This window comes from Boleophthalmus pectinirostris, unplaced genomic scaffold (assembly GCF_026225935.1).
Source record: "Boleophthalmus pectinirostris isolate CB_2022bp ecotype Guang Dong unplaced genomic scaffold, ASM2622593v1 HiC_scaffold_5, whole genome shotgun sequence".
NCBI classification, from domain to species: domain Eukaryota; kingdom Metazoa; phylum Chordata; class Actinopteri; order Gobiiformes; family Gobiidae; genus Boleophthalmus; species Boleophthalmus pectinirostris.
Window position 1 is genome coordinate 27,859,202 of NW_026571404.1, and position 24,270 is coordinate 27,883,471.

At 41.4% G+C, this 24,270-nt stretch overlaps 1 protein-coding gene across 7 annotated transcripts; it reads left to right on the forward strand.

Annotated features, from left to right (window-relative positions):
- The first annotated feature begins 981 nt into the window (after positions 1 to 981).
- Positions 982 to 22,380, forward strand: mgmt (O-6-methylguanine-DNA methyltransferase). Of its 7 annotated transcripts, XM_055162632.1 has the most exons (6): positions 1,009 to 1,088; positions 2,491 to 2,625; positions 3,924 to 4,072; positions 12,486 to 12,649; positions 16,875 to 17,014; positions 21,594 to 22,380. In XM_055162632.1, the coding sequence occupies exons 2-6, from the start codon at positions 2,602 to 2,604 to the stop codon at positions 21,708 to 21,710; spliced, it is 594 nt and encodes a 197-aa protein (XP_055018607.1). In that variant the 5' UTR covers positions 1,009 to 1,088; positions 2,491 to 2,601; the 3' UTR covers positions 21,711 to 22,380. The 7 variants fall into 7 exon arrangements, with proteins under 7 accessions (XP_020777193.1, XP_020777194.1, XP_055018607.1 ...); XM_020921534.2 differs by lacking the exon at positions 2,491 to 2,625 and having other exon boundaries at positions 982 to 1,088; XM_020921535.2 differs by lacking the exon at positions 2,491 to 2,625 and having other exon boundaries at positions 1,006 to 1,088; positions 3,927 to 4,072.
- Positions 22,381 to 24,270: the final 1,890 nt, after the last annotated feature.

Below are 24,270 nucleotides of genomic sequence, written 5' to 3' on the forward strand. Positions count from 1 at the left end.
TTTAGAGCAGAAAAATGCAAATGACTCTTAGAAAATAGCACAAAAAAGTAAATGGCAAGGCTGAGAATCATTCTTCATTGAAATGTCAGAGATAAATGGCTCAAATGTCACATCAATTAAAACGGGGGACAGTTAGTAGTTCATTAAAGAGAGAGCCATATTGCACCGTCGGGTACCGTTGCCAACCCTTACTATCTGGGGCAGACTGGCAGCGGGTCCAGATGGCACGGAAATCCTCACAGATTTCAAAATGGTCTCTGCAGGGGTGGCGTTTCTCCCCGCTCCCACCCTCACCGCTGAGGCCCACGCCGGCCTACACGCTCCAAACGGAGGCATGCAGAGAACTGAGGTCTGCTCCCAAATAAAACCACCACACAGAGGACAGGACAGCAGAGCATTTGAAACAAAGCAGCACAAATGTTACACAAATGTTATTACTACAATTATTTACTTCAACTGCAATTCTGATCTGTTCACAAAGACAAAAAATATCCACTAATCAGTCCCTTTTGTAACTCTACAACACAAGAGGATAATTATAATTGGCTATTTGAAGAGACTATGTTATTAAAGAGAGTTTCCTTCTTAACTATGGTCTCAACTATAACCTACGGTACTTAGGCCTAAGATGGCACTATATTATCAAAATATTGTCAATGCTATTATTATTTTGTGAATGAATAACTGGCTAATGAATTTTCAGCATTATATAAACTTTAGGGGAAATAATTTTATTGTAAAAGATTAAAGTAATGCATTAAGATTAGCCTATTTTATAATTAAACTTTTAAATACATACGTCTATAGCCTTATAGTACTACCTCTTTCGTACCTTGTGACACAGACCACTTCAAGGACCACAAATCCCAATATGAGACCTATTAGAAATGCCATCTGTGTGTGTCCCCGGCTGGGCGGAGCGAAGACGCTGCACTGACCAATGGCAGAGCTGGAGAGGACTTTGGACATCAGTCATTGGCTGCTTCGGCCATGCTTTCTGAAAAACAGGAAGAAGATTTGCTAAACGTGCTGCGTGCATAGCTGTGTGGATGGCAGAGACGAGCCTGCTCTGAAGCAATACATTAGCTGTAGGTAACTCGTACAGTGTTTTATGTAATGTCACCCATGTCAGCATTTACTTAAACTTAGAAACCGATTATTACGGGCATTAACACAGAAAAATAGCTAACTTGAGAAGTAGCGACACGATGCCCTCACACAGGTGCTACACTGTTTTCATAAATGTTTGGTACATGGTAAAAGGTACATAAGCTACGTAATAAGTGTTCAGCAACTAATAACTGCGCTGTTCACTATAATTAACTTTGGGTGCCGTTTTTAATTTTCCATAGCCAAAGATAAATTAGCATGGAAGCGTTAGCGGAGCGGACACATGTTGCATTTTCACACCTGCGCTTCCTAGTTAATGAAGCACGCAGGTTTGACCGGTAACCGCGCTAATGAGGAAGAGTCCGATGATTGACGAGGGTGAGGAAGATGCCAATGACTTTTAACAACACAAGCTGGCTGTTGTTTGCTGTCCCTTACCGTGAAGAGCTCGGTAAACATCCAAATATTCAAGCAGGACCTGTGAGCAGTCACTTATGAACGACTGTTGGCTAGTGCCCACACTCAAGTTGCACGGATGACTAGTTATTTTTTTTAAAGGAGCAGTCTTCTTGTACCGCTATAAAAAGCAGATTTTTTTTGGACATATTTTCCATAATGACTTTTCAAACGTCACAACTTCGCATTAGGGCTGCAGCTATTGATTATTTAAGTAGTATTTTGGCATTAGTCGACTAGTAAAACGATTATTTCTATTGTATATTGAGATTTGAATACATTTTTAAAAATAAAAGTTGAAATGTGTTGAACGAAGTCGTCTAGATTATTCTGATGAGTTGTTGCAGCCTTAATGTGCATTTTTTTGTATGAAGACCTCAAATGTGCTCAATAATTCAGTTGTTCATATTGTGTATTTTGATGTTTAAATTCTGTAATTTACAATTGCTCTATGCAATTCATGCTTTTTTAATCAATAAATTGATTAAAGAGTAATTAAAAACATTTAAAATAAATTTACAATTCTGATCATGAATTGTGTGATGGATAGCCATGTTCCTTTTTCTTCTTCATCCTCAAATGAATCTTTGCATTAACAGCAAGTAAACATTTGATAATATTTCTGTAAATATGTTTATATGTGTACTTAAATTTCATTCCTATTCTCAGTAACACAGTGAAAATTCTCCATAGGCCACACATTTAAATGAAAGCAGTTCAATGTAAATAAAAGGTGTTAAAAACTAATTTTCACTGGCCCCATTTTTAGTCTCCATGGTGCTTCTCCTACATGCTTCTCTAAACTGCATGTAGCAATTACTGACAAATAATGTAAAATAGCACTCCTGAAATGTCTCACAAATTACAAAAAAATATTGCATTTTAATTCAACGCAGTCTCACTCATCCTTTCTTCTATTTGCAGGTCTGTGACTACACCTTTGCTAAACGGCAGACAGTGCTTATCCAAAGTGCACTGTAGCATTGTTTGGCTCTGAAATTTCTCGCCTTTATTGTCAGTTGAGGCAAACCCCTGATGAATACAGTGAGAGCTGCAAAAGTAGGAACAAGAAAGTTGAGGCATGTTGACGCATTTGTGATCGCGTACCATGACAGATGTGCTGCTGGTGTGTGAAGGGGAGAGCTAAAGCACAGTAAATGCATGACTACTTTTAACACATAACCTTTGTTTTTTTTCCTTCTCTCTCAAAGAAATACTGTACTCTGTGTAATCTTTATACAAACAGACTCAATTTAGACAGCTGCTATTGCAATTTATTACAATTATCAGCTGTTTAGTCTTCTAATTAAGCAGGTTTGAAAATAATGGAAAGTTATTAGTTTACACACTAACTGGAACTACTAGTATTCCTATTTCACATTTTTAAATATTATACATGTGTTTTAACTATTTCATGAGATTAAATGAGGAACATGTCATCATTTCATAGGATTTTATGTTATTCATATCTTTATATAATAGCTGCTTTCTAGACATACATCTAAGTGTCTATATTGATTTAAGTTATTGTTGACAACTACTACAATGGCAAACCTTTTTATGTTCAATAGCAGTGATAGATATGCTAATCTGACAATTAATATGCAGCCATTGTGCATTTGTTTACAATGACAGTCCATAGGTGATGTTATGAAAGAGTGAAAAATATGGATATTATTTTTGTACCCTTTAACCATTTTTAAATCAAGGTTTCATGAAGAAAAGGTTCCTCGGAACTCTTACAATCAATGTGACCTTTATTTATTATAACCCCCATCTCTCAAAAACTCACATATAACATAGTCAATCATCTCTCCTTCCCTCAAAGTAAAAATAAAAAAGGAACTGCTGTCTGGTTATTGCCAGTATCCATCTCAGTCGTCAGAAAAGCTGCACGTTTTTGCTGTTGTTAAGGGCTGGAAACCAGAATCCCATCGGAGTTGCACCCTAAGGAACAAATTTAATGCTAGAAAAACATCCCGGCCATCAACCAAAAATGACGGATTGAAAATAATGTCGAGCTATCTTGGGAATCCCCCACCAGACAAGGGAACAGACTGCATTGTTTTTCTCATTTATGTGATATATAGAACAGAAAGAGGGGAAAAAATGGGCGATTTATTGGTTAGATAGGCGTATTCTTTTCCATGCACAAAAGAAATATTGGATAGTAATGTTGGGATCAAGTCACATCATGACATTGTTTGGAGGCTAGGTGTTCAAATATGTAAGTCATCAGTCGTTGGTGGCCCGCTAGGTTTCCAATAGATCATTCAATGCAAATGTGTGTGGGAAAGTCTGAGCGCAGTTACCACATGAATATGTCAATGAACGCGCTGTAATTTGTGCTTCCTTAGCAGGGCAGAGAGATGAAGAAGCTGAGGGAGAGTCAGTGCACTCAGAAGACCATCTCATTGCTGAGCCCCCTGGGGAAGATCCAAGTCAGCGGATGTGAGAATGGTGTGCACACCATCCGGATCCTAATGGATGTCGCACCTGCTGAAAGGTACTGTACAACAGCCGGCCGCTGACGTGATAAACAAAGGTGTGAAATTTACAGGCAGACAGAATCCACTGCTGTGATGGAGTGCCACCATTCCTCATTGGAAGCAGGGCATTTTTGTAGATCCCACAAGAAATATCCTGGAGAAAGTTGGGCAAATATGAGCCGGCACTAGAAATATGAGGGGCACTAGAATACAGTTGGGCTTGAAATTAGATTTCTGATGGCATGTGGTTGTGATTCTTCCAGCAGTATATTTGAAATTTCAGAAAAATAACTTGTTTATTACCCACAAGGGAGATGATTAAAGTTGATGTCTATAGGGTCACCAAAGGCCATAGGGAGCATGGACTGTCCCCTTGTTTATTTATGTGGCCTGTGAGTTGTATGCAGGAGTGGAGAGTGTCAGCGGCACTCACAAATGTACTGTGTGATTGCATTTCAGCACTACTCATCATTCAAGATTGTCACAACACTGACAGTTTTACTCAAGCGATTGAAACTGATTAAACCCAGCATTAATAAGAATTTATTTCTTATTTTTACACGTCCACATCTTACATTTCAGATTAGTTTTGATTGGATTGAAATTAAAACCCATGTATCACAGATTCACATTTGATAAACTTGAATGGTTTGGGAAATTAAACCATTTCCAAATGCACCCGGTTAGGAAGTTATCCTTTTGAAAATGTATGTTCAAATTCTAATTTATGGAAACCCATTAATGACCTTGTATATTATACCTCAACATGTGTTTCCTACTCTAGTGTGGGCTATTTCCTAAAATTCATCAAGCAGTAAAAACATTCCACTTGTTGTTAATGAGTTGAAGGAAGAAAATTAATAATATGGAATTTTGATTATGGAAGATGTCCTGTAACCATTCGCAAGCACCTTTCTCCATCTCCTCGTGAACGGGGTTTAATTTGTGTGTTCAGGTTCAGTAGGAATATGCAAATGAATTTAATGATTCGCATCACTAGATCATTTCTCAGTTTAATATCATTTGCTATGTCGGTCATAAGTGAAGCTCCGATCACATCGCTGTCTGTATGTTCTCAAAGGTGTGAGCAGGAAATCATTAGATGAAATGTAGCAGTTTTATCACGACCAGTTGAATATTGCATTATTGTCACAGACTGGGACTAGATCCAGCGCAGATATATGGAGTAACGCAAATGTAAACAGGCATTAAGGGAGGCGAGATAAAGTGACAAAATATAGGCTTATCTGTGCAAGCGGCTTTACATGTAGATCTCAGCAAAGCCTGCGTGTGGCTGTAATAGTTCAGATCAGCCCTGTGTATCGATTTATTTATGACATACTAAACAAGGCTCTCTCCAGCTCGGGCTGAGGTGTGGGCCCGGCTTAGGGAGTCACAGTGATAAATGATGTCTAAGTGCATATTTTGGATAAAGAAAAAAGACAGCTCCTATGCAGAGCATGAAGGAGACCTATGAAAGGTGTTTGGGAGCGACTGGAGCTTTAACGGCTCACAGCGCCACGCTTGTCCTCTGTGCTCTCTCACACTCACTATTGGCTGGTGTGAGCAGCTGTGCTGGCTACACAAACATTCATGGCAGTGATAGATAGTTATTGATAAATGCCATTATAGCCACATAAACGCCCTTGAAGTATTGCTTACACACCATGACCGTCAGCTCTTTCTAATAGAAACGTCTCAAGCCCTTTTTGCTTCCTAACTGATCTTAGGAACATTTCCTGAAATCAACCTCCTCTGCCAGTCTAACGACAGCCCTGAAGGCACCATCAGATGAACAAATTCATTACATCTCAACAACCCCTGTTGGGGCCCTCTGCACCAGCCTCCTGTTAAGCAGCCGGCTGCCTTTAGTTTTAGCATGGCCACCGTGTTCACAGAAAAATGATACACATTTTGTTTACAGGAGATTACTATTATCTGAAATATGATGCTTTGTGCCTCTTTCACACAGCGCACAGACACATAATACAGAGGAAATCATAGAGCACTTTTTTATTAGGGTGAAAAATGAAAAAAGGGCTGGACTCCTGCCCCGAGACATTTTGTGAGCATATTATTTTACAATGCTTTGATCAATTTGTCTGTCACGCTGCCTGAGATGTGGGGGAGCAGGAAAAAAGCAATTTAGCTTGTGAGGTCCTCAATAGAAGTGTACTAGTGGAGCTGTGCATGACATGTTGCATTAGAACCTGAGTAGCCTTTATTGCTTGATAATGTCGCTCGGCAAGGCTGATATCAATCACCCTTTAACAGCCCTATGATATGTTTTTATGAAAAGAAAAAGCAATGCATGAAACATTTCTTAGAAAATAATTGATCTAATGCGGCACTGAGGGATTTCTGCTTTTCACAACTTAAAAATATAGAAAATACACTAAATATACTAGAAGCTAAAACAGTGAAGGGTAGGCTCATTCCATGAGCTCCTATAGAAAATAGTAATTAATTTTACAACAATAAACATTCTGTCTCATTTGCATTTAGATGTAAACAATATATTTGTGCATCTAAATTCCCAGCACCCCCCCATCACGTGATGTGCCTAAAATCCTAAGTGGCTAAACAAAAATTATCACAGCATTTCCCCAGACCATAAATCCCCCTTTTTCTCTTGACACAAAGCCTTATAAATCTGTGTCTGATTTTTCACATTGTTTTTAGTTAATGATTTTCATCTGTTTGTTGTTGCTGTGATAGCGGCGAAATGTACCATATGCTCCGGCAAAAGACAAATGATTAGCAAATGAAATTCTGGACAGCTGTCTGACTGAAAGCGTTTGGTTGATAGCATTCTGCTACCATAATTAGCTTAAGCTTTGGGTTAATTAACTTTCTACCTGGATATGCATAATAATAGCATTCTGCGGAAAGCCAAGAAGCTTTCAGTATATCAGCCGCAGAGGCTGGCTTTTATTTTGTATTTCCACTGCATATTTCAATTTCAAGAGGCGATTTAGCTCAGGAGCATCATCAAATATTGTAGATTTTCCTCCCCAAGCCCGATAATTCTGAAACAATGGAAGTATATTATGTGGCAGAAATGCCATTTCTGAATGTAATTAAAGCGGATGAAAGCAATCACCCGTTTTTAAATGCTTTTGTCTAGCAAGAGGCCTACTTGTAAAAATACCGTCAAGGGGAGAAAAGAGGCAAAAGAACCCCCAAGTCCTCACACAAGAGGCCTCCGAGACTCAGTCAAGTACTAGAGTAATTAGTCTTTTGTATGAATTTGCTGGCCATGGTCATGATTAGTTAAGCATATGAGCGCAGAAGACTGCAGGAGTCTATTTATCAGCAGTTGTCCTCACAGTTTTCCTTTATCACTCACAACACTGGATGGGGCTGACAACAGTCTAATTGTTGGAGGTGGAGTGTTTTTGTGTGGGAGCCGTCACCTTAGTCACATGGCACTCATTTCCCATCTATGTGTGCCCTAATACCCAAGCTGTCACAACAGCCTTTATACACCAACACTGGTGTGAAATATGTGAGCTGATGCATTTCTCCTGCCTCACACTCCTGTAGTGTGCACAGGGAATCAATGTCCTGCTTCTCACTGAATAGCAGCATGCCAAATGACTTTCCTGTTTGGGCCCTGGTGTTTACATCATGTCTTCACACAACAATACAACAAACGCTGCTATGGGAATGAAAAGCTACTGTCAAGTACTTAATAATAATCATAATAATGCACTTCATTTTCATAGTTCTTAATAACTTTTAGGAGTGAATTGGCATAAGTATGAGAAGACTATTTTACACTTTCTTCTAAACTGCACTGTCATGTACACTGTGATCTGCTGAGATATTGAATGAAATCATCAATAAGACAGAAGGAGACTTTTTGACGTGGTCCCTTTAGAAATGGCATGAATAATTCATAATGTAATAATATTCAGATGATTCTGTTCTATTTTTCCTGCGTCCTTAGAATATTGTTTTGCATGTTGTGAAGTGTAGTACTCAGCTGCGTATTCATTAAGGTGCTGCTCCCACTGGCCCTTGGACCCATCTGTGCTCTATGTTTATGCCCACGTCTCCCGGGACTGTCCCAATCAGGCTGCATGTGCCATTTCCTGTGGAAACCAACACCTGTGTAACTCACTACCTGTAAGCCGCCCTCACAGACGCGACTCTGACATTCAGTCCCATACAAAATGTGCAAATGTTGTGCTTTTAAAGGCTTCCTCCGGGGTGCGGACACGTCAAGAGGGAGCCATGCAGCCAAAAGCAGTGCTGCACTTTTGTTGTCTTTCTGCCTGCTGTCAGTGAAGTTTCTCTGGTGCAATGTTTGCACTGTTTGCTTTTAAACTTGATTGGATTCTATATCTTCAACATGCAGAGTGTACAGTGTGTGACATAGCAAGGCAATATGCACAGAGATGATTCTGCTCTGACATCTTGGAGAGGAGTACGAGTCAATTATGCCCAAGTGTTGTTCTTGCTTATCTTCCTGCGGCACCAAACAAGGATTTAGTCAAGGATTTAGGGGTGAGGGGGCGGTGGTGGGGATCATGGTAAGCGGTTCACAACAAAACACTCAAAACTCCTGGGAGCGGGCACTGATTTAAAAATAAATTACAGAAGACGAAGCGCTAACACTCAAGGGCCCTCAGCAGTGCTGGCGTACACAGGTGAAGATTAGCCTCCTCGCTAATCAGAGGAACAAGGCAGTAATTTGCTCTGAACACAGACAGCAATTAGGACTTGGTGACACTAGATTCCCATAATGCCTTTGTGCTTGACGTGGTCAAATTTTGACAGAGGCTATCCATGCAGGGTCAGTGTCCCCCCAGTCTCCCGGCCCTCTTCAGTGCAGCCTCTAAAAGGTCCCAGCAGTTAGAGCGCTCCCTAATGTACTTTAGGTCTCCCTCACTGGCTCCTTACCATTCGGGTAATTGGAATCTCTTACTGTGGCACTTGAGAATAGAGGCTAAAAACGCTATTTGAAACTGCTCAGTAGTCTGTTGTAGATAAACATTGGTGCGTGCTGGAGGTGTGGATGCACTACATAATGGACTAAGAGTTAAGGCTCTGGTAATACATGCCTTCACTGACTCCTGTGGCGGGCCAGTTGGGAGAAGACCTAATTGTTGTGTGCTTTGTTGCCTACTCCGCACTATTTTACCACCACCTTTGTTGTATGTATTGGATGGAGCGCTTCAGCCTCTTCAGTGGACATTTGTTAATAAGAGTTGTTGGATATCTAGAGAGTAGTTTATCCGGCCCAGTTGTTTTTATTTTGAAATAGCAGAGCACAGAGCGTGCATGGTAGAGCCGAATAGGAAGTGTTCCTTACAGCTTACCACTCCAAAAGCTCTTGACTTTGGTGCAGCAGTAGTGAGATAGGCATCTCAATGATGTTCAAATGGTTGATCGAGCTGCATTGAGCAAGTGGCTTACAATTGTATCACAGCCCGTGGCTCAGAGACCATCAGGGTTTTGACATTCATAGAGACATGCTGTATTTTCTCCCTTTTTAGACAGTCATTTTAGGCTTCTTTCATGCTCTCTTGAGTCTTTGACGTCTCTGAGTTAAGTATCTGTGGCTATGAGGCTGAGGAAAATATTGGAGTGCTCCTGGCCTTTTCTATTTCATCCTCTGACCGCCGTGTTCCCCATGATCGGTGAAGGAGAACTCTGGCAGCCTGTGTCAAAAGTGACAGCCCATAGAGTCAGAATGAACACCATCACGCTTCACACTCTCTCCTTTCTGTGCTATATGCCATTACACCCTTCGCCAGATCCCTTTCAATTAAATGTTGTGCTTAACCTGCTTCATCCCACATTGCAGCTGATAGAAAAAGTCCAACGGAGAGCTTGTGCAACACCAGATACAAAACATGCCGAAAGAGAGATATCTTTTCTGCAGTGTCTCCTTTGATTGTTCCACAGAAGATGAATGAAATAACCTCCAACATTATATAAATGTTCAATTCATTCTTTGTATTAGAGTTCGAAAATAGGTAGAACTCTAAATGACTCCCACTTTACTCGCCCATGATTTATGGTAATTGGAAATTGATTGTGACAGGAGCACAATATTAGAAATTTTCTCAAATCACAATCTTGTATCAAGGGAAATATTCTTTTTACTGCGCCAAGTCCTGGCCAGTTTGGAATTAGTTTCTTATTTCCTTAAGTGTGATGAAACACTAAGTGCCTGTAGGACATTATATTAGTATTTTAACCAGTAGAGAAAAACTATGAAATGTAGAAAAAGTCCTATATTGATGCCTCTTATTAAAATCATATTTTTTTTATATTTCAGACTAATTAAAGTGAATGGTTTATATACATGGGATGAGCCATTAGTTGAAGACAATATAAGATTGCTTCCCCTCTGAGAGGCTCCTTGTAATTAGGCCGACATTTATTACACATCTGTAATCTCTAATTTTCAAGGGCATACTTTCTTATGTGCCAGCCTGGGCTCCATAAAGATCACATGATGAGGCTTGATTGGGATTCACTGAAGCGGCAGGAAATGTTGCCAGCACAGGAGCTACATCTCTGCAGCCCACATGCTCTTTAAAAACAATCCCCCATAGCACCCAGAGGTGACAGACTTCAACACAACAACTGATGTTCACCTTTTATTTATTTATTTGGCTGTTGTTTGCCGGCCATAACATGTACTGCATTGCATTAACTTTTAGCACTGTCAATGTCGTATCAGTCAAAGCAGCTTTAAAGCGGGGCGTCCTGGGCCGTGGACTGAGGGGAGAAGAAAATTAGCCGCGGTGACAAGTCTGAAGTGTGAGCTGGAGGTCAAAGGTGGCGAGCCTTAAGCAAAGGTGCACTAGCCTTTGTCCGGTAGATTGTAAGGGCCTGCGGGTCCAACAGGAACATTTCCACACACAATATCCCCGAGCTGTCAGTGTGCAGCGGCTGGAACATCCTCTCAGAGAGAGGGGGGAGCACAGGGGCAGAGGCAGCAGAGAGCGCAGGGAACAGTGGCCTGAAGATCCGTGCACAGAAAGAGAGAAGGGGGAGGGAGGGAGGTGAGGGGTGGAGGTGGGATAGAGCCAAAAGAGCTGGAGTGGGAGGATAGAGAAATAGTGAGGGGCGAGGAGGGGCAGGGGGAGAGAGGAGAGACAATGACAAGTAGGGCCTGGCTGGGCACTCACCCATGCCGACAGAGATTGCCATGAGCCATGGCCATTGTTTGAGCGGGGCTCAGCATAGGACCTGCTTGTGGGCTTCCCACTTTTTAGCACTCCACTATAAACTGCTGTGTGGTTTATTTGGAAATGAGAGTATTTACACCTTTTACTGTATTTACACCCACTGTTAAACGGCACCCGGGAGACCTCCATCACACAGCCACAAACTAGCAGCCCAGCGCTTTCCCTGCAAACTGAGCAGCTTCGTCATAAGGCTGCAGTAAAGCTTAGCTTCACATGTCCCATATAAAAGGCCGCTCACACGGTGACCTGCACAAGTGTAAAAACACTTTACAGCGGGGAGGAGAGAGACGCCCTGTGTGTTTAACAAAGTAAATGTCTATTATTAATACCATACAGGATAAGCCAATTTTGAAGTGGGGGCACTTAAATGGTACTATTATTTATTTATAAGTCCTGTACACCAGTTAATGGAATTGGCGGCCTGCTTTAGATCCACAACACAGCTTGAGGTCCACTTTGCAGTAATGCACATGCTAAGGGAGGACCTTCCCAGTAGGGTCTTTAAGTGTCAAATATGGGTCAGTCAGCTTGCGTTGACCTGGGGGGTGGTCAGCAGTGGAGAGAAATTCAGCTGTTAAGTGATGCCAATTCAACCATCGGCAAATTCCTCCAAGCATCAACTCATGCTAAGATGCACGTCCAAGTGCGGCACATCGCTGGCCAGCGCCGCTCTGGCCAAAAAATCCATTTATTCTTGTCATGAACTATAAACTAGACCGGAGCTGAGACGGGGCTGTTGTTGAACAGGCTCTTAACTTCTCTGCCGCTGCATGACTTTTCACAAGTCTTTCTTTTTTACCACACACTGGTTCAGCTGTCTTACAGTTGTTTGAAATAAACTGTTAGCACTTTTCCTCATGATCCGGCAATGTTTTCTCTTATACTTCAGCAGGCATGCCTTAGAAAAATATATATCTTTTCTAACAACTCTCGGATTACTGTCTCACATTTTCCGTCTTTCCTTTTTCACTGCAACGATAAGTCTCCAGCCCAAATGGCACTCACTCCAGCAACATCTTTTATATTTCAAACACATCACAATTAACAACTTTCTTTCTGCAAATTATGTCATCTTGCATCAGTGTTACCTGTGGCACTATTATTACATTCCTGCGACACATTTTAAGCACAAGAATAGAGCATTATGACCAGCCCGCTGATCTCCTCTCCTCCATTCTTTCTCCTTTTCTCCCTCTCCCTCTCTCTCTCATCCTCACAGGAGCGGCGCGGGCCCCCTGAGCTGCTGTGTGGTCAACGATAGCCCCAGCGAAACGAGCCCCCAGTTGCAGCGCTGCGTCCAATGGCTGCAGGCATACTTCAGCTCGCCGCGCACCATCGGGACCCTGCCGCTGCCCGCCCTGCACCACCCGGTCCTGCAAGGAGGTCCGTCATGGATAAATATTTGCAGAGCCGTGACTGCGATCGGGCTTTCACTCTTAATTGTCAGTTACATCACTTACACTCGCTGGCCCGGCGTGTTATAATGAAGTATTTTATGGCTTTATGGGAGAGGGAGTTCGCAGAGTGGAAGGAGGGAGGGGTGGAGGGGAAAAAAGAAGGGACAAGGAACAGAAAACGCAGAGCTGTAACTTGGTTCAGTAATCTGTGGCAGGCCTCACCACGCGTGTTAGTCTTGGCAAGCTTTTCCATGATTCTTGGCACATTCGTTGAAACTGATCGAATTCCACTCTTGACATTTTGAGGCAGGAAAGGAAGCAGAATTTTTTTTCCCTTTTCTTTTTTTTATTTAATGAGAACATGTGAATGGTGGTAAAGTTTTGAATGAGCGTATTGTAGCCATGGCCAGTCACCTAGGGCGGTTAAAAAGGGAAAAATGCACAATTACTGTCAGCTTGTAGTCAAAACGGTTGGAGAGTTGATGATTGAGGGCACAGAGGAAACAAACTAGGGATTAATTGTCCCTTGTGTTTGTTCTCGGGAGCAAAGAATAGCGTAGATTTGACAACTCATTTCTGAAGTCATATCTCAATGCGGTATTTTTATCTCAAACTATCTCAAGCTTTGTCAAACTGCTACGCTTGTTGCATTTTAACTTAAATACTTTGAGATGTGCTCATTTAGAGGCAGAAGCACACCTACACAGTGTAAAGAAAATAACTAATGTATGCGTTTAACAATTGTGCCTGCCTTCCTCTGCAATCAGGCCTTAGTTGCTCTCTAATTTCATGCAGATCTGCAGTGCTTGAGTGATGGCATTTTCAATGAGCAGGTAGTCCATCGAGACCCTGTATACAGCTATGAGTCCCACGCTCCCGCAAAGGCAATGCAGAAATACATCAGGACCAATTACGATATCAACTTTCAGTGTGATTCCCTTCGCCACCAAGTGCTTGTGTACCAGCCCCGGGCTCTTTCAAATCGCATCTCATCTCAAGTCTTTGGGGTTTTAATTAAATTTCAGGATAGATGGAATTCTTCATTAGTACCTGATCTGAATAGGTGATTGTGCCGTGCTCCACCTCTCTCCCTCGCCTGTTGTTTTGGGGCTGGGTAAATACTGGATTTAGGCTTGGATTGCTCTCAGTAGTCAGAACCATAGGCCATGCCAGAGTAAAAATGTTAAATGCGTGCATCTAGAGTATTTGTCTTTTGAGGGATGAAAATAATAGATTTTTTTTAGTCGATTCACGAAAAATTAAGGATTAAATGTAGCCTGTCTGCTCTACAAATTCCTTCTACAACTCGTCGCTGGCGTCTGCTCAGGAACAAAATACAAGTTTAATCAGGTCATTACAATCTGTGACAACCAACTTTTGTTTGCACAGTTATCTTGGGGGAGAGCGCCAACGAGGCTGCGCTCCGCAGCACTTGTCATGTAATATTGAGTTGTGACCTTCACTTGAAGTGTTGCCATGTTTATTTACACATTTCTGACAAAACAAGCCACTTTTCATATTAGCTGTCATGATATAGCCGCGCTACACAGGTGACATGAAAGGAGACGCGAGGTGCCATGCTCTATAGTGTCACACAAAACATCACACACAAGTGGAGCTGTCGGAGGCACAGTGCACGTGCACACAACTCTGGCATTGTGTTTGGTTGTGCACGCTCCCAAAAACACAGACACTTCTTAAAACGATGCATATTCTTATCTCATTAATTATACATCCATATGTAACAGACAAGAGGATCTTAGTGTCGGTAAGCGGCGCAGAGAAAGTGAGGGAGGGAGGGGGCGGGTGTGCGGAGGGGGAAGGGCGCTCTTCAAAGCCCAAATGACTGTGTTCCTGCAGGAGCCTGATCTCCCTCTGTGCAGCGCGCAGGGCGAGATGAGACACTCACCAGGACTCGCCCCTGTGATGTGGAGAGGAATTAGGGAAATGAACGTTTTCAGAATATCGAATAATCAGAGAATCATCAGCACCCCGTCAGCCTTCAAAAGTATGGATCCCTCCAGACTCCAGAGACACTTTGACTGGAAGTCAAAGTCTTCCCTCCCATTAGACACAAAGGATAATGAGGTGCTTGGATTTCCACTATTGTCTTTTTATTCTCACAACCATGTGTAAGGTGACTGTCAGCTGGAAGTCATTGCCCTTATCTATTGCTTTCATTAGCAAGGCTGATAAAATTCAATTTATTGTTTTCCCTTTTTGTTCTTCTCCTAAATTGCTCTCACATACAAAATTATGAGGTGATCAATCATAGATGTCAATATGATCATAATCGCTAGAAGCCTTCGATTGGAGCGCAGGTCAGTCTGTCCCTGCCGCTGCTCTGGCCCTATCAGCAAGCCTGGCAGCAGGTAATGATCTGTGACATAATTATGGGATGTCTGTAAACATGTAAGTGGTTCCTCTCAACTTTTATTTAAACAATTGACTCCAGTGAACCCCGATCTAAAGAGGGTCCTGACCTCAGACACAGTGTATTAGGCTCTTTATGAAGTATGGGGCTGGGGGACTGCTCTCCAAATCAGTGCTGGTCACCTCACTGACCCGCCTGCAGTCTCTGTCACTAGCACTGATGGGGGCAAAGTTCTTTAACCCCTGCACCGCTGATAGCAGCACCCACACTTGTTTTCCCCCAAACTGTGGAGCTGTGAAACCTGCAGCAGAGAGAGGTGTAAACAACGCACCGCTTGTTGCTCGCTCAGAGAAGTAGCTGAGTGAGTGCCGCCTTGACACTGACTTTGGTTGTTTGTCAATAACGATTGCATCAATAGGGATTTGTCTTACCCATAGTGTGGGCTGTGTCTCCATACCAGTGACAAAGCGATATCTGTAGCGCACATCATGTGGCCAAATCCGGCTTTATGAGGAGGAATAATGCATAAAAGACATTTCCTCATAACATTAAGTCTGTCTGCGTAAGAGCCCGTCATCTCGCTGACAGCGTGATTATTACCTGAAAAATTATTAAACAGTACCTACGGGCCTTGTTCAAGACAAAGAACTCACATGGGTGCGCATCAATCAAATCTATCCCCTTTAGGTTTTACACTTATTCCCCCCAGTTTAGGCAAATTGCCTTGTTCGCGTGGCTTTGTGTAGCGGAGAGTGACTATAAGGTAGCAAGGGAGCCTGGGGAGCAAAGAATGTTCACTGTGTAGAAGAGAGACAGGAGGGTGACATGTTTTCACACAATGCCAATTTAGAGGGATTTCTCATAGATCACTTGTCATGTGCTCTCTTAGACCATATAAATGAGAGAGAATGGGAGATCACTAATTGAATTTTCATGACTGAGTATGTATATACAGTGCAGACAGACTTTGAGTCCCTGTTGATAACGAGACTATTGTTTCAGTTCTTGTTCTTTGCAAAAAAAAGTGTTGTTCAGTAGATACATGTGCAGAGTTTGTGTCTGCAGCTTTCCCAATGTCTCACATTCTTCTGTGCCCTGTGCTATCAGCGCTGTACAAACAGGCCTTTCAGACGCCGCCTGCTAATCCAGAAAAAAGATAATGCTACTGCTAACGTGCTAATGAAATCAAAGCCGTTAATGTGGTCGCTTAAGCTCTGCATGATTTGAAGAATTCTGCCATTTAAGTGAAGATGATATAATGAATCTACTCTGAATAGAAAGCAATTAAAAGGACAAATTGGTCTGATTAACCTCAAAGTCATCCCGTCTCTACAAATGGTGTGCAACATTCAAATTATTATTATTAAAAATCTGGAGCAGATTTGCAGTCTTTTTGGCCTCTCTTAATCCTTTTAAATGAAGGAGCGAACTTTTTTAATTTTAGCTGTGACCTTTCAAACATAACCCAGATTTTTCTGCTGAAGAAATGATTTTCTCACACCAGCTACTATTGCATGTTAATGCTGCTACTAAGGTCAAATTGAGGGACATCTATGTATATAGCTGTTTAATGAATTTAGTCGAGGATAAAAAGGACTGACTCTGGGTTGAGTTCAGGTTCCCCTGATTAGAAAGTGTAATGTAGTGTAATAGTCAAACATGTGATTTGTGTAGTTATGTAAGCTGCTGATGTCTGAGGATATTCCACGGCTCTTATTAGAACCAAAACAGAAGCAGTAAACATGTTGAGACGAGCTTGTTGTGGCTGTCAGCTGCTTGACTTTGATTGATTAAATGAAGTGCTTACTCCTCTTGTGTCCTGTGCGTGTTGCCGTAGATGCCTTCACGAGCTGCGTGCTGCACACTCTGCTGAGGGACGTGAAGCTGGGCGAGACGGTGTCGTACAAGCGGCTGGCAGAGATGGCGGGAAACCCCAAAGCGGTGCGCGCGGTGGGAGGGGCCATGAGGAGGAACCCGGTGAGTGACTGACAGTGATTGACAGGCCTCTCTCTTAGTTACTCTGTCTCATACACACCACTCACTCATTTACATCACTTTCAACAGTTTATTATGCTATGTGTGATGCTGCAGATGTTAATGGTTTATATGGATTTCACTTTTCATGGCAATTTTGAATGCTATAGTGAATAATAAGCAAGCTTCTATAAATTCACTCACACAAGTTTTTTCTAGTACAGTACATACAGCAAATTTAGAATATGGAGCCACAAGGTCATGAAAATGTTAATGCCAATCACAATTCCCTGGGCAAAATTTAATCTTGTTTAGTTTACTAATAATAAGGGCTATGGTCATGTACAAGTAGACCTCATATATTAACATTATGAAAATATAAAATGTTTTTTATTGTTTATTCAGATGTTAGCTCTAATTACAAAAACAGATTCAAAATCAGAATCCCAGTGTAGGCGGTTTGTCCAGCACAAATGAAGAATTCTGTCAATGAAAAGAGGTGATTTTGCCCACGTCCTGACTCTTGATGTCTGTGTCCCTATTGTAGGTAACCCACTTTAAACATAGAGGCCAGAGACACCAGGATGTACTGTAGTGTAGGAGGAATACATGTACTCTGTAAGGTTGGAGGAGTATATGTACTCTGTAGTGTAGGAGGAGTATACGTACTCTGTAGTGTAGGAGGAGGACATGTACTCTGTAATGTAAGAGGAGTACCTGTACTCAGTATTTTATGAGGGGTACATGTACTCCGTAGTGTAGGAGGAGTACACGTACTCTGTAGTGTAAGAGATGTACATGTACTCTGTAGTGTAACAAGAGTACATGTACTCTGTAGCGTAGGAGGAGTACATGTACACAGGAGTGAAAGGGCTGAAAAACACCTCGGAGCAGAAGTCTACCTACAGCACCACTCTGAGCCCACACCTTTTGTTCCCGTCTTTGCTGTAGATGTTAGCCGTAAATCTCCGCTTCTTGTAGGAAACCTGGGCCGCATCTTTTCGCCCATGATTCCACTGTGTACAAAATGGAGGGCTAGAGGGCAAGTGGTGTGTCTTCTTTTGATCAAACCCTGTGATCAAAGGCCGTTTAGCTCTGCCCATGTAGTGCTGTGGGCACCACGGGTGTGAGAGGAGACGCTCTGCTGTCTGCACTCACACATCCTTAGCCTGCCTCATGTCTTTGCTCCTACAATAATACAGCCTATTATTATATATATGTCAACAAACTGTACAGATATATGTGCTTGTATTTGCCGAGGTACTGGACATGTTATTATCCCTGTTTTTAATTACTGATTATGGTTTTGGTTTTATTCATTTCCCTTGGTTATAGTTTATTTTGTAAGTTGATATTTTCAGGTATAACATATTTTTTTTATCAACTTTTTGAACATAACCCAAGCATTTAAAGTTATTTTTGTGTCACATTTTGCCTTCACATAAAAAACTAAAATACTGCCATTATTAAAATGTTGTTTATTTGAAGCTGTACATGACTTTTTCCATTAAAAAAGCTGCGTACCTCTCCTCTTACCTCCATACCTTCCCTCTCACCCTGCTCCTGCTGCTGCCCGCGCTCTTCTCAGGCTCATGTTTTACAGTTGCAGCGCGCCGTGGTCGGGGAGGCTGGGAGCGCGCGGCCTCAGCTCTCACAGATCCACAGTCAGATTGTCAGTGTCAATTACTTGTCAGTGTGCGCCGCTCCACTCGGGCTTCTGCTTCTGCGAGGAGCTCAGTGCGCCCCATCGATCCTTGCCTCTCTGTGGTACCTCCCCTGCACCAGGATTTGAGTATTGATAAGCCCCGGCGCAGTGCTCTTTTCCCCCCAAGTGAAGAGGCAGATCCGGAGGCCTTGAGGGTACCCCCGCGCTGCCTCCAATCCCGGGGAACAGTATTGATCCAAATACTGGAGCTGTATTTCTCTGTCTGCAAGGTTAATCTGGGGCTCGGAAAGTTTTATTGCTGTTGATATGGGAGAGGGTTTAATGATGGATTTGGACTGTAACATGCTGCATGCTCAACTTTTTTCTCCCCCCACTCGCTCTTAAAAGGCGCGAGGTGAACACCAGGGCTGCAAGAGGAATCACTATCGAATCGAAATAGGAACTGGACTGGTTACAATTAGCAAATCAAAGGTTGTAGTTATTTACGGAGCACCATGTCCTCTGCAAACAATAAAATATTCAAGTCTTTTGTTGGCTCTAGTTATGTTGAAATTAACCCAACAAACATGTTCCACAATGCATTTGATTCTTGTATCAGTTCAGCAGTCCATAATGAAAAGTTCAATTGCAACAAAAGAGCTGTTGAAAAAAACTAATCTAAATTTTGAATGCAATAACACTATTAAACCATCTTTTCCTGACAAAATTCCTCCTTTATCTTCGCTAATCTCTCATCTATAATGTAACAACAAAACAAATTCACTTTTCTATCATTTTAAAACAATGTCTCTTTTTGCAAATCAAATGTTAATACTTCAAGACTTTGAAAAAATATGTTCCGCACACGTAATCTCAATTTTGAAACACACATTTAAAATCAAATCACACTATTAAAAAGCCACTATCGCATATTTTCCCCAAATCTTCCAGCCGCAGCAAACGCATCAAATAGAGAAAAATAAACTCACGACCGTGCCACTGTTTTCTATCTCATACATCAATAATAAAAACGGGGTCGCCGATAAGAATATTCTACAAGAAATAATTGCCGCTATTCTCCGCTGTGCTCAGAATCCACAATGATGGAAGTGTTCTAGGCTGGGCTTGTTTAATCTTTCTCCAGCCATTTAGTTTACAAAGAAGTCGGGACCCCCCTGGCAGTCATGTGCAACAAGAGTAAATGCTCCACTGACTTCCTCCTCTTAATGATCACAGGGTTATCAGATCTTAATGTTGACACCCTCCGCATTGAATATTCATCCTGCCGCTGTTTTTGCCCATTAATTTTTGATTGGGTCTTTGCTTTACACTATTAAAGAGAGGAAAACATTGATACACCAGGACTGAGCTTATCACCCTGAATAGAGACACATACGTGATCAAACCAAAAAGGCAAATGGTTCGATGGCAGCGATAAAAGTGAAGCAATTGACAATACATGTTACTGTAATTGCTACATCAATATATTTGGGGGGCATAATATTAAGCTCTGTCTTTTACATTTTTTATCTTTTATTCACCTTTTTGTCATGTGATAACATTTTAGTATTTTAGTTAGGTTGAATAATTAACATAACTACTTATTTATGTATATGGATCCCTATTAGTTGTTTCTGTGGTTGTCACTGTGTCTTCCATGGGTCTATCACAATGTTCTATGACCCATTATAGATAGAAACTACTAAAGTGATTCACTGTGCTGTTTATGTATGGTGTATTTAGAAAAAGGTTGACTGTGATTATCCTGAATTAAAGTTATTTTAACAGTGCCATACAGTCTTTAATAAATTCTAATATTTACAATTATTGGGATGTGGTCTGTAGTTATTTGCTATCAGGCCTACCTTTTAGTTGGTAAATGACAAGCTTATATACTGATTAGCATTAGTAAATACTGTTAATTTTGAAATACTACTTCCTTTTAAAATGATGCTAGTGGTTTTAAGGAAAAAAAAAAGAATGTGCCTCCAAGTGTATGAATCTTAAGGGCAAAAGGGATATTTTTGGGTCAAATTGAGATGTGTTTACCACATAAAAGCTTAAAATGAGTTCTGTTTGCTGCCAAAAAGATTCAACTTGCTGTTATTGACCAAGAGCCAAGCAGTTATCTCTGAGCATAGAAGAGTAAAAGGGCACTAGTGCATAAAACTATTAAATAAAAATTAAACATCAAATTTTAATGTTACAATTCCTGTTAGAATAAACTTTTATTTACCTAAAGTCACACTAATTATTCGAATTATGGCATCCTGACATTACACTTTTGTAATTATTGTTTTTTTTTTTCTTTGTGACGTACAAAAGTGATTTAAATGAACTTAAACTTCAATAATTTAAGTTTATTTTGAGTTTTGAAGTATTTAAATACATATTGATGATGTCACTTCTAATATATTTAGCTAAATATACTATATAAGCTATATTTGCAATTGAAAAAAAAAAAGACTCATTCATCTCTATGTAGAAATTATTTTAAAATTTGGAGCCACAAATGCATTTATTAATTTTTTGTTGCTTGTGCTACAGATTTTGACCCATCTCCAGGTTTTGAGCTAGGATCAAGATTTCCTGGCTGGAGGACTAGCATGCGTATTTTGGGATTAATGGGGGAAAGCAGATACTTCGCAAATGCTTTTAACTTATGATGATGTGTTTTTTTGTACATACTGTTCTTATGATGGTTTTTTTGTTTATTTTTCGTATATTAAATTGCCTTTCTTGTACAAGTTGCAAATAGAACTATGAATTATTTGACTTTTGGTAACCTTTTCTCCCCATATAGTGTAACTGCACCCTTTACATTTTTAAAACATTTAAAACTCACTCTCTTTCTCTCTCTCTCTCTCTCTCTCTCTCTCTTTCTCTTTCTCTCTTTCTCTCTTTCTCTTTCTCTCTCTTTCTCTCTTTCTTTTGCAGGTTCCCCTCCTCATCCCATGCCACCGCGTCATCTCCAGCAGCGGACAGAGCGGCCCGTACATGGGGGGCAAAGGCGACCACCTCAAACAATGGCTACTTACCCACGAGAGCCAGTGAGCTTCAAGAGACAGCTACCCAACCCAACTGTCCTTCACCCAGTACTACACACTCATACACACAAGCACAGAACACAAGGCCAGAGAACAAAACACCACCATAAACTTTAGTCGATTTGGCACCCGCTGTGGAACAACTGCAGCTACTTGTAAATATTCGCTTTATATTCTTTTTAATTTTTTTACAATACAATCTAAGAATAGAGATGCTGCATAGTTAATGCGATAGTGCGAGTTGTTGCAGAATTAGAACATACAAAAATAACTTAAACAGAGAACAGTAGGCATTACAAACATATGCTCCCGTGGGGTCCTGGTTGCGGTTGCCAGATAGTGTTGGAATGGTTTTTCTAAAGCATTATTATTCTCTTAAAAATACATCTCTTGCGTTGTTGTTGTTGTGTGCGTATATTTTTTTCCTCCTCCTAAGCAGAATTAGTCTTTGTACCTCACGTTGTTTTTTTAATTTCCTGCCAAGTGAATGCTTTGTTCAACATCCAATGATAAAAGCTCTGAATTTTTACTCATACACAAAGCTTTGTAGTGAAGCAATTGTTTTTGTCTTCATTTAGATCTCATTGTTTTCTCTCCCTTCCACCTAGTCTGCAAGTTTACATTGTATATGCTGTTCTTGTCCTATCAGATGTGTTGAAATAAAACATCCTTACTTGTCAATCCCTACCTTTTATCACCTTAATTGTATTTAATATAAAGTGTTTTTTTTGTTGTTGTTTTTTTTGCTTGTTTCAATCCTAGTCTCCCACTTAATTATGCCGTGTGTGCTCCTCGCTCACAGCTCCTCTCTCTCAGCCGTCTGTATCTTGAGGAGTGTTTCCATTAGAGGGCAGTACAGAACGGGAAACAGGAATCAGCGGTTCAGCCTTGAATTCCTCCTGCACATTTAATCTCCAACTTAAATGTTTATGTGCTGCTTTATTTTCAGAGCAACACCATTTAATCCCTCTGGGCAGAATTATTTGGGGTAAAAAGACTGTTTAAAAAGGCCGGCAGTGGCAGTGTGTGTGAAAAAGACTTTCAAATGTCCGGGAATTTTCTGTGAGAATTATTCTTGACAATCTAATATTGACAGCGTAGTGTTTTTTTTTTTTTTTTTTTTTTTGGTGTAATCCTTTCTTCTCCTGACTGTGTAATGCAGTTGGAGTGACCCTTCTGGCCTGCTGTAACTCCTCCTCTGTACAGCCCAGGTAGCCTAATAATGCATCCTCCAAAAATAACCTGTCTCTAACCTTTACACAGCCCATTCAAGTGGCCCACTCACTGAATACATTTGAACTTAGCTGCATGTTTGAATGTGTTATGGGTGTACGAGTTGGTGGCTGTCTGGCGCTTCTCTACTATTGGAGCAGAGTGTGGATGTTGAAGCAGCAGACAGGCAGATGAAGAATGGGCCTCAGTCTGTGCCTTCACACAGGGCTAATGATGCCTGTGGTGACTACAGGCTACAGTCAGCCCCCTAACGAAGGAGCTGTGACACAGCCACAAGGGGTCCCATTTAAGGCAGCCACACTCTGAAGTGCACTGTAAGCACCCTCCTTTTTGCTTGTGGCTAAGTAAATTCTATGGAATGCTATGAATTTAGCTGCTGAGATAGTGATGTCTGTAGTGCAGCTCTGTTCATGTTGAAAAACAAGTCCAGCTTCAAAGCTGCATGTGCTGCCAGTAATTGGTGGTGTAATTGCGTAGGTACCGAGGATTCTCTTCCAAAAAATTCACTTTGTATTCCTGCTTTCCTTGTGGTGTTTCAGTGTAGAACATGGTTAGCACTAGTAGCACTATTTGTGTATTATTTTGTTGTGTACCATTTCCATAGAACTCTGGCCCAACATAAAACAGAATTAGATGACAGAGTCAGAGACATTCTCATCATCTGTGCTGTTAATCGCTGTGAAACCTTTCATTTTGCCCTGATCCGTGCCTCACTTCTTTGAGAGACTTTGCGCGTGTGTGTGCATGTTCGCGTGAGCGAGTGGCCGTGCGTGTGTGCACATGTGTATGTCCATATGTGTGTGGGTGAAGTGGATGATATTGAGTCTGACTTCATAAATCACCCAGACACTGATAAACTCCCCATGCACCCACACACCGCTAATGGGCAACCCTTAAGGAGTGTGAGTGTCTCGTGCGGCGTTTGATTCAACATTTATTAACCCCCTCACACACACACACACGCACGCCCGCTCACTTCACGCACACACATATCTGAGCCCAGAAAAGACAGGATACGCTTGGTGGCATCCGTACACTTACAGCCAGGTTCTGAACTGGCCGTGCTGTATTAATCATAGCTCAGTACTAAGATACATTCAGTTTATACAGAACAACTAGTGCATTTCTAACTCTGTGGTGCTCCTCATAACTTATACCCTGACTTCAACTCCCCACTTCCCATCTCATATCCTGCACCCTCCTCATTATAGAGCAATTTTCTGCCCCCACATCAGATCCAAACAGCGCCTCCATCTCTAAGTCTTCATACATGTCACCTCATCATTCTAATCTCATCATGGCCCTGCTAGAGGAGCAGTGGCTCGACTTAATAC